This window comes from Saccostrea echinata, unplaced genomic scaffold, assembly GCF_033153115.1.
Source record: "Saccostrea echinata isolate AGI-Se365-2 ecotype Australia unplaced genomic scaffold, CSIRO_AGI_Sech_v1 ptg000051l, whole genome shotgun sequence".
NCBI classification, from domain to species: Eukaryota; Metazoa; Mollusca; class Bivalvia; order Ostreida; family Ostreidae; genus Saccostrea; species Saccostrea echinata.
In genome coordinates, this window is record NW_026889800.1 from 2,091,236 (window position 1) to 2,102,126 (window position 10,891).

Consider the following 10,891-nt stretch of genomic DNA (forward strand, 5'->3'; position numbering starts at 1 on the left):
TTTTAAGGGTTTCAAAATATGAAAAACCTGCTGTAAACGATGACAAATATCAAAACGACAAATTGATTTACAAAGTAAGAATGGGTTATTGTGTGTTATAATTTTTAAAACAATGTTAAATAAAATACATATCAGATGTCAGGAGTGCAACACAATAATGTAAAATAGGGTGACTTCAAAATCTAGTATTTTTTGTAGGAGAACTCGTATATCACAATTCTTTTTTGGCTTAGATTTAAAGAATTGACTTGAACGGACCAAAAATTGAATTTTGGGGAATTTTATTGCTTCATATTTTTTTCATATTAAAACTTTTCAAACCAGAATTGAAAAAATAATGTAAAATAACAATCAAAAAGCCAATTTTTTGTCACATGTACAAGAGAAGATACTCATTCAAGGTCTAGATTTAATCATTTATACCCCTTTTACCATTTTGAAGCATAAAAAACTATAATTTCTTGTGATTATGTATTTTAGAAAGTCTTTTGAGGTGTAATGATATTTTCTTTTTTCAAAAGAAATTTTACTGATAAAAATTCTGAAACTTTTTAATCCAATTGTCTTTTCTATTGCCACTTCAGGATTTTAAACTAGAATGCATTTGCAATATGATGATATAAGTGAAAAATATGTTATAAGTAGTTGAATTTTGCCAAAAAAAATTCAGTTTGGTGGTCATTTTTTTTTAATTCACCCAACTGCTTTTTTCTCCCCCTGCATCTTTTGACTATTAAAACATCGTTAGAATAATTTGATTATAAATCATTAGAATTAGTTTCCGATTACACTCTATATCAATTGGACAAATGTATTTAACACACGGGAAGTTTTTAAAGGAAACATGTCGCGTTATAGCTGGAAGCAATGTTGCTGTAATACGCGGCAAGGATCTGGACAAACCTTATACATGAACCGTGTGAAACTGCATCCGTGACCAGGTATAGTGACCAGGTAAGGTGATTAGGTGTAATGATTTATAATAATCCGCGTCATAGGTCGTGTTGATATTAATAAATAAAAACACAAGTTTGCTGATGGAGATATAGAATCAAATGTAAGTACATAGTAATTTGATTTTAATTATTTGTAATATGTATGATACGACTGAAACTTTTGTATATTATAGTATACAAATAATATTAAAGATTGTAAACAATATTTACGTATCTTCATTATATGTAATACTAACTCATTTTTGACCTTTTTATTGGCTTTTTGAATGAGATCAGTGTTCAAATTATTTACTTTTCATGCAAGCTTTTGCTAGATATTCAAGTTTTTAATTCATTATTTTTTTGTAAAATTATTTTATACATTCTCGATAATATAACGACAACAGTGTCTTTTTTAAAACAAAGAGTTAGAGACTACCTGCTAAATAAAGAAACATTTTATTTTTGTCAGTATAAATGTCTTCTTTTTTTTTTAAATTAAAACATTTTATTGATGCTTTCAACGCATTTAGTGTCATAACTCACTACAATTTCATATTTAAACAGCTTTCATATTGTTATGCCACGACGTTTTTCTCTTCACCTTAAGTTAAATAACTTCAATAACTTTATGTATAAAAGAGGGGAAAACAATTACGATTTTCCACGTGAATACATTTCCCCCATTTTTTAAAACTCAGTTTTTGGACATCAATATTAACCTAATATTTTCTCATTTCTTCCGTTTGACGCGTTTTAACCTTTTAATGGAGAAGTTGTCTGACAGAACTATAATTCTTTTATAGGATTTAATTGTATTGGTTTGCTGCTAATTTAGAATAGTCTGTAATTTTCAATATTTAAGACGATGTTATGGAAGTTCAAAATATGGTAGACTTAATGTTAAACATTACTTTATTTAGTACACGAGCATTTGTCACACCAATATTTTATAGACCCCAGATAATCAAATTTTACCATTGACGACGAAAAATTTAGATTTTTTGTTCAATCATTCTTTTTTGCCGCATAATACAAATATCCATTTTAATTGCGGTTTTAAAGAAAAGACCTTCCAACTTGAAATTTCAATTAATTATTATTTTTCAATTTTCATTTTTCAAATGATATGTTTTGAAATCTGCAACCTTCAAAATCATTTTTACTTTTGCTTAAAATAAGAAACATTTGTCTTTTTTTAAATATTTATACAGCGTGAAAGACCAGGTCAAAGTAAACCTTTCTGTTCATTTTATTAATATGGAATCAGAGACTTTGCGGTTTGGTGCAAACTTTGGGACATTTGAGAATTAATATAAATCACTTTTTATTCGCGAGAACTTTATTTTCGGGTAATCACTCGAGTCTGTCTAGATCTGCTCACGAAAACTACATTCTCGCCTATATTCGTATTTGTAAGGATTATATACAACAAAAACCATAGCTCGCTTATAAATACCAAATAGCAATCACGAGAAAATAATGCGTCTCGAAAATATAGTGATGTGCAGTATTGAAATGAAGCATGGAACACATGATTTTGCGAATAGCAAAAAATGTGTTGTTTGATTTGCAGCAATATTTTTGAATTTTACAAAGTGTTCGAAACAAATAAAAGCCTCTTTTACTTTGTGAGAGTAATTTTATGAAATAGAAGTTACTGATGCAAAAATGCAAACGTTCTGATGTCTAGATAGCGGTTTCTGTTGATAATGAAAAGTCGAACAGCCAAAATGAAAATTGATATAAACGAGATAATTAAAGTAAAGACAAATACTTTCATTCTAGAGAAATCAGGAAAACCCTTATTTTATTAGGGTTGACAGATGTTTATTTGCATTCATTTAATATGCAACATGTTGACGACGTGTTTGGAAATGGCTGTCAGCGTAATCGGAAGTGACCGTGATTTATAGAGTAAACGAAAAGGGCGCACTTACCATCTGAATATACCACAGGCAGAGAGAGAGAGAGACAGAGAAAGAGAGGGAGAGAGAGAAAAATACAGACAGAGAGAGAAAGACAGAAAAACAAAGAGAGAGAGAGAGAGAGAGAGAGAGAGAGAGAGAGAGAGAGAGAGAGAGAGATGAATAACAGAAAAATTGTGATATAATCTGGTTTGTTTATTTGGAATGATTAATGAGATTAAATGCAAAAGAGCAATTTGTCCGATAAATATTTCGGGATTTGTCGATTTGTTATTCGTCATTTACGCAGGCTAATTATTTTTCACGTAAAAAACTTTATTGACATTCTCCAAATGACAGAGCTTTTTGCCCGGAGGCAACCTAGGGGAGGCGAGGAGACAAGATAAATGTGTCCAAAAATTACGAAGATCTTTTTTTGTTCATTAGGACGTTAACGATTTCAGGTAGGACGCCTTTTATAATCGAGTTAAAAGAATAGATATTATTTTTATTGTAGCTCACAATTCTGATATACGAGTTCCATTCGTAGGCATGTGTTCAGTGGGACAATGGTATGTACAACTTGAAGGTTTATGTGGCTGATTGTTTATTTTATAATTACACGTTTACAACACCTCACAGGTAAAAGAAATGTCCGGAGAAATCTGTGCAATGCCAAATTGAATAGGTGCATTAGTATTCTGATACAGATTTAAAGAGAAATCATTTTCCAAAACAAGTTAAAGGAATTATTAATTGATACATACAGTCGAGTTTCTACATATATTCCTTGTTTGAACATTAGCATAATATGAAGATTCACTTATAACGTTTTGTTTAATTTGCATTTCGTAATGTATGTTTCGTCCACAGTTAAAAATGCATTAATTACACACAAACATGTGTATTCTGTTTCAGAAAGTCATGAGGATACTTAAACATTACAAAATGATTGCTACATATGGACTATTTTTCCCGCTTATTTTGTTGACCGGTAATATGGTGAATTGTGTTTTGTGGAACTCCAATGTATCGTTTGCCAGTGACGATTTACATGCAATTGATTATAACTATCTTATGATGCAATATATTTCTGTGTGTGGAGTTACGAACTTGTGTGATGAATCACTTGTTACGTCTTTTAACTTAACAGATCATGAATTCTTACACACACCCCTTTGTCCGGAATGTTCGTGTGACGTAAACTGTTTCAAAGATTCCACTATTCCATGCTGCCCTGATTTATATTTCAGGTATGGCGTACCACAATGTCGGTCAGTAGAAATTGTCTACAACACAGAGAGAAATATGAGTAATTATTATACTATGCTAGAAAACTGTCCACCTGGAACCAGCACAAATCTGAATGAAGAATGCACAAAAGAACGGAGTCCTGCTGAGATTCTTGTATTACCTCCAGTGTCAAGCAAAGATCATGATTTCATTTTCTGGAATAAATACTGTGCCACTTGCCACAATGTGTCCGATATACAGCCTTGGTCTTTATATTTTCAGTGTAAAAAGAATGTTGATTTCAACTATTTATCTTCGTATGAAAAAATTATTGATACAGCAAACAAATCGCATTGTTCGGTGACCTTTCAAGGGCATGGTCAACATTGTGTTCCTTATGATGGACAGGACCTGATTTCTTCCTGCAACGTCACCGGAACCTGGCAGATATACGACTCTACAATAGACAAAGCTTGCAGAAGCAGTTATAATTCAACGTATAATTTTGTGTTTAAAAACGTGTTTTGTTATCTATGCAACCCTCCAACATCAAAACAAATATCTGGATACAAACAAAAGACTTGCCCTGATCCTATGTCACCATTTGGGAAATTGTGCAGTAGTTTTCCATCGACATCAATTACATTTCCTTATAGCAATATCTTCTGTCTACTATGCCATGAGAATGAAATAGAGTTTGATACGGAAATAAAAATAATCGATCAAACCAATGAAGTTAAAATACAGTATTCTATCAAAATATTTCCAGAGACGTTTACTAAAATGATGCTTTTGGCATCTGCTTTTGATGAACAGTTGCACACGCGGGAGAATTATAAAACTCCAGAAGAGGTGGAACTAAATGTCACAAAGCTCGCCATTAAAAATTTTGCTTATTCTGGAGGTGGACTATGCTCATCTGAGATTCTGAACGAAGATGTTAAGAACATAGGAAGCAAATGTTCATGTGATGCTAGCTGTTTTAAGGACTGCTGCATTGACCAGGCGCTAAAAAATCCCATCACCTCCTGCATTTCTACCGACTTTCCGCCAAAATATAGCGAATATGGTGGCTATAGAATCGTAGATAGATGTTTAGGAACAACCTCAGATGAATGTCATTCTAATTCCAAGGATTTATTTCAAAATGTACCATTGACTAGTGTAAAAAGCGGTATAACATACAAAAACGTATTTTGTCAATATTGCAGCTCGAATTCAAACAGTCTCCTAGAAACGACTGAACATTGGGGTTTGAATATTTCTTGTAATCAATTCATAAATCCTGATTATTTTCCATCACTTCAAGATTTTATAAATTCTCTGAAGGCGGCACATTGTAATATACGTTTGTTGCCACACAAATCCGCCAAGCCTTGTGATAGAATCAAAGCAGACGTCAATCTTTGTAACATCACTGGGTTGTGGTCTACAGAAGACATTGATGTCAGAAAAGCCTGCGAGGAATTAAAACCGAACCGTCTACCTTCAATAGGACCAGCAAAAAATAGCCAAAAAAGTTACAAAAATATATTCTGTCAGATGTGCAACCCCGTGAAACAAGCACCTACGGAAATAATTGGGCATTGTTATAATAGTACCAACGAGATTGCAAATTCACAGGCATTGGAAGCAGCCTGTGGGAAGCTTCCATATGTGCAAATGTCCTCTAATTACAAGAACATTTTCTGTGAGAAATGCAATGGATACAAAACTGAAAATGAAGCGATAAAAGCAACAGACTTAGATATAATGCACAGTCTCCTTCCAGCAGTGTTCAACGGAGATTTTCGCAGGGAACATGGTAAGATGCCCAGTTACAGAACTATATTTTCCCTCAGTTCATTTGATGATGATGATGATGATAACAAGGGAAAGGAAATGACTTGTTTTTCTGATCAGCATATGGATCAATCTAAGGTAAAAGAAAACTGCTATTAAACACGGATGTATATTATTAAAGTTTAAGGTAGCTCTGTCATTTTTTTCCGTCAGATATCTTTTCCATAGGATTGGTTTTACCTGCATTTTCATATTTTATTCTAGTACAGAATGTTCAAATCAATTATTAAAAATGATTTAATGGCCTATATAGAAATAAGAAATATATGCAAGAAAATATATGAAAAAATTTTTTCCTTCAAAATGATTTGTTTATTTGTTAATCTATCAATGTTTCATCATAACAATATAGTTATAAATGTTTCCAGTATTACAGGATTATAAAATCTGATATAAATTGTTTAGAAAAAGAAAAGGAAAATAAACCAAACACAAATAATAATGATTTGTTTTCTTTTTTAGAATATATGCAGAAATAAAACCTGTTTCCCAGGGAAGATACTGCGCAACAGTTCCTGTGTATCCCTTCTTCCACAAACCAAAAACCTGAGATACATTCTGTACTTCCGGGCGGACCTAAATGAAAACATATCTGCTACACCTAACATTGAAACAGTCTGCGGTGCTTTTCATGAATCTATTTATAACTTTTTAAAACACATTACACACCTAGATGACCAATTCATCAAGATAGAAGAATATACGTGTCTTGCAAACAAAGACTGTGATACAAAAGAATTATCTGGACTGCAGATTTACATACAAATAGTAGTTTTTATATCAGGAATGGTACATCGCTTGGAAACAGAAAGAAACCTAGTATCCTTCTCTAATTCACTTCATAATTTACCGATCAGGAATACCATTTATAACTTTTCGTTAAGTCAGTCTGGACATTCCAAATTGTTTCCGTTTTTCGCTAGACATTGTATTCATAAGAAAAACAAATCCAAGCTCAATAACCCCGAGTACAGAAAGGTCTATGTGAACAACTTACTTCTTTGTCAACAAATTCTTTTAATTCCAGAGGAATACAAGTATAATGCCTCAACACAAAGTCTTCAAATTAAGCAATGGAATATTTCTCTACCACACGATCAATTTTTATTAACTGAAAATATGTCTGCAAGAGTATGCGTTTTTAATTCTACCAAACCTTCGACACAAGAATTCGAACAGTCTTTCGGGGATTCGTCGTTCAGTTTATCGGTGCTGACGTTTGTATGTATTGTAATATCTCTTGTGTGCCTCGTCATAACCTTTATAGTCTACTGTATTTTTCAATCTCTTCGAACACTGCCTGGGTTGAACAATATGTGTTTAATTGTTTCTCTTTTCTTTGCTCAACTAATGACAATAATTAGACCCTATATTTTGGACTTCCACATTGTTGCCGTGGTGTCCTCAATAACTATGCATTATTTCTGGTTGTGTGTCTTTTTCTGGTTAAGTGTCTGTTCATTTCACATGTTTCGTGTATTTACCAGAAATACTCACAAAATAAAAAGTGAAAAAGACACTTGTCATGCTATCATTAAGTATGCTGCGTACGCATTTGGTATCCCAGGCTTGTTTGTCGTGATTCACTTGACTGTAAATGTTATAGCTTCAGATGGAACGCTTACAGGATATGAAAACAGAAATGGACTCGTAAACGACAAAATTGCCTTTATCGTCACAATCATAACCCCAATGTTGTTGATTTGCTTAAGTAATTTTTTCTTCTTTGTCATCACTGTCTACCGGATCCGAAATACTCCGCATGCGCAGAAGAATCAGAAGCAGTCCGTGGAGGTGTGGGTTTACGTCAAGTTGTTTGCTCTGACTGGCTTAACATGGATCTTTCAGATTGTAGACGCTTTCCTCTCGGTTTCCTTCCTGTCCTACATAGTTGCCATTCTAAATGGGCTTCAAGGATTGTTCCTGTTTTTAAGCTATGTCTGCAATGGACGAGTATTACGATTGTGCTGTGAAAAAAGAAATAATAATTCCCTGGGTTCGGTGTCCTCTTCACATCTAAATTCTTTAGTGTCTACGAAAAAATCTACAAAATTCTAGTCAACTAATTATCTTGTTTTTAATGACTGTCCTTTTTTATTTTACGAATGCTACACTTTTTTTAAAGAAAAAATGAATTGTTATTTAAATAGTAGCTAGTTTTTATTGTTTGCTGTTTACATGTATAATTACGTTAATTTTATTTTTTTTTATTTTGTTATTATATAGACATTCAAATGTTATATAGCATCAATAAATTAAAAAGTATTTTTGTTAACTTCTCTCTGTTTTATCACATGCTTTAGGAGGTTTTTCTAGGATACAGAATGTGTCTTGAATAGTTAAAAAGGATCCTCTAGGAAAGAGTTCAATAACGTCTCTAACTAATAAACAACAACAAACAACGTCTCTAACTGATACACGACAACAATAACGTCTCTAAGTAATACACGACAACAAACAACGTCTCTAACTAGTACACGACAACAATAACGTCTCTAACTAATACACGACAACAAACAACGTCTCTAACTAATACACGACAACAATAACGTCTCTAACTAATACACGACAACAATAACGTCTCTCACTAATACACGACAACAATAACGTCTCTAACTAATACACAACAACAAAGCACGTCTCTAACTAATACACAACAATAACGTCTCTAACTGATACACGACAACAATAACGTCTCTAACTAATACACGACAACAATAACGTCTCTAACTAATACACAACAACAATAACGTCTCTAACTAATACACGACAACAATAACGTCTCTAACTAATACACGACAACAATAACGTCTCTAACTAATACACGACAACAATAACGTCTCTAACTAATACACAACAACAATAACGTCTCTAACTAATACACGACAACAATAACGTCTCTAACTAATACACAACAACAAAGCACGTCTCTAACTAATACACGACAACAATAACGTCTCTAACTGATACACGACAACAATAACGTCTCTAACTAATACACGACAACAATAACGTCTCTCACTAATACACGACAACAATAACGTCTCTAACTAATACACAACAACAAAGCACGTCTCTAACTAATACACAACAATAACGTCTCTAACTGATACACGACAACAATAACGTCTCTAACTAATACACGACAACAATAACGTCTCTAACTAATACACAACAACAATAACGTCTCTAACTAATACACGACAACAATAACGTCTCTAACTAATACACAACAACAAAGCACGTCTCTAACTAATACACGACAACAATAACGTCTCTAACTGATACACGACAACAATAACGTCTCTAACTAATACACGACAACAATAACGTCTCTAACTAATACACGACAACAAACAACGTCTCTAACTGATACACGACAACAATAACGTCTCTAACTAATACACGACAACAATAACGTCTCTAACTGATACACGACAACAATAACGTCTCTAACTAATACACGACAACAAACAACGTCTCTAACTGATACACGACAACAAACAACGTCTCTAACTAATACACGACAACAATAACGTCTCTAACTAATACACGACAACAATAACGTCTCTAACTAATACACGACAACAATAACGTCTCTAACTAATACACGACAACAATAACGTCTCTAACTAATACACAACAACAATAACGTCTCTAACTAATACACGACAACAATAACGTCTCTAACTAATACACAACAACAAAGCACGTCTCTAACTAATACACGACAACAATAACGTCTCTAACTGATACACGACAACAATAACGTCTCTAACTAATACACGACAACAATAACGTCTCTAACTAATACACGACAACAAACAACGTCTCTAACTGATACACGACAACAATAACGTCTCTAACTAATACACAACAACAATAACGTCTCTAACTAATACACGACAACAATAACGTCTCTAACTAATACACGACAACAAACAACGTCTCTAACTGATACACGACAACAAACAACGTCTCTAACTAATACACGACAACAATAACGTCTCTAACTAATACACGACAACAATAACGTCTCTAACTAATACACGACAACAATAACGTCTCTAACTAATACACGACAACAAACAACGTCTCTAACTGATACACGACAACAAACAACGTCTCTAACTAATACACGACAACAATAACGTCTCTAACTAATACACGACAACAATAACGTCTCTAACTAATACACGACAACAATAACGTCTCTAACTAATACACGACAACAATAACGTCTCTAACTAATACACGACAACAATAACGTCTCTAACTAATACACGACAACAATAACGTCTCTAACTGATACACGACAACAAACAACGTCTCTAACTAATACACGACAACAATAACGTCTCTAACTAATACACGACAACAATAACGTCTCTAACTGATACACGACAACAAACAACGTCTCTAACTGATACACGACAACAATAACGTCTCTAACTAATACACGACAACAAAACAGGTCTCTTTAGATATAAAGGATGGATTTCTATCAATAAAGGTAATGATCAGGCTCTGAGAATAAGAAGGCCTACATTTGTGAAAGTGTAAAATATTTGCAGGATTCATTTATTCAAATACCTTTTGCACTTTTCCAAAAACTAAAAGTACACCTGTACACAAAGAAGATAAAAGTGAATAGATATGTAAGATGAAGGCAAATACTTACATTTCTGATATATTAATTAAAATTCATAGAGTCACATCAGTCATAAATATTCCTTAAACTCTCATAACAGAAGAAGACTGAGAAATCACAGATAATGATATATGTTATTGTATTCAAATTCAAGAATTCGATTCAAAAACTTCCTAGATCAACTTATATAATAATTGTGCCTTTTTGTTTACGTATTTACTTCTCTAAATTATCATCAAATGAAAAAATAATACACAGATTAAGAAGAAATGCTTTATGTACATGTACACTTGTTAGTATGAGGGGTTATCAAAAAGATCATG

At 33.0% G+C, this 10,891-nt stretch overlaps 1 protein-coding gene across 1 annotated transcript; it reads left to right on the forward strand.

Annotated features, from left to right (window-relative positions):
• The first annotated feature begins 3,777 nt into the window (after nt 1-3,777).
• Nucleotides 3,778-8,065, forward strand: LOC133203668 (uncharacterized). The gene is made up of 2 exons (XM_061339435.1): nt 3,778-5,995; nt 6,380-8,065. Exons 1-2 carry the CDS (start codon nt 3,791-3,793, stop codon nt 7,973-7,975), a joined length of 3,801 nt encoding a protein of 1,266 aa, XP_061195419.1. The 5' UTR covers nt 3,778-3,790; the 3' UTR covers nt 7,976-8,065.
• Nucleotides 8,066-10,891: the final 2,826 nt, after the last annotated feature.

Bases quoted from the DNA above. Each gene is read 5' to 3' on its own strand.
- LOC133203668 (XM_061339435.1), top strand. From the start codon at position 3,791: ATGATTGCTACATATGGACTATTTTTCCCGCTTATTTTGTTGACCGGT. The intron at 5,996-6,379 runs GTAAAAGAAAAC...TTTCTTTTTTAG, and splicing joins AGCATATGGATCAATCTAAG to AATATATGCAGAAATAAAAC.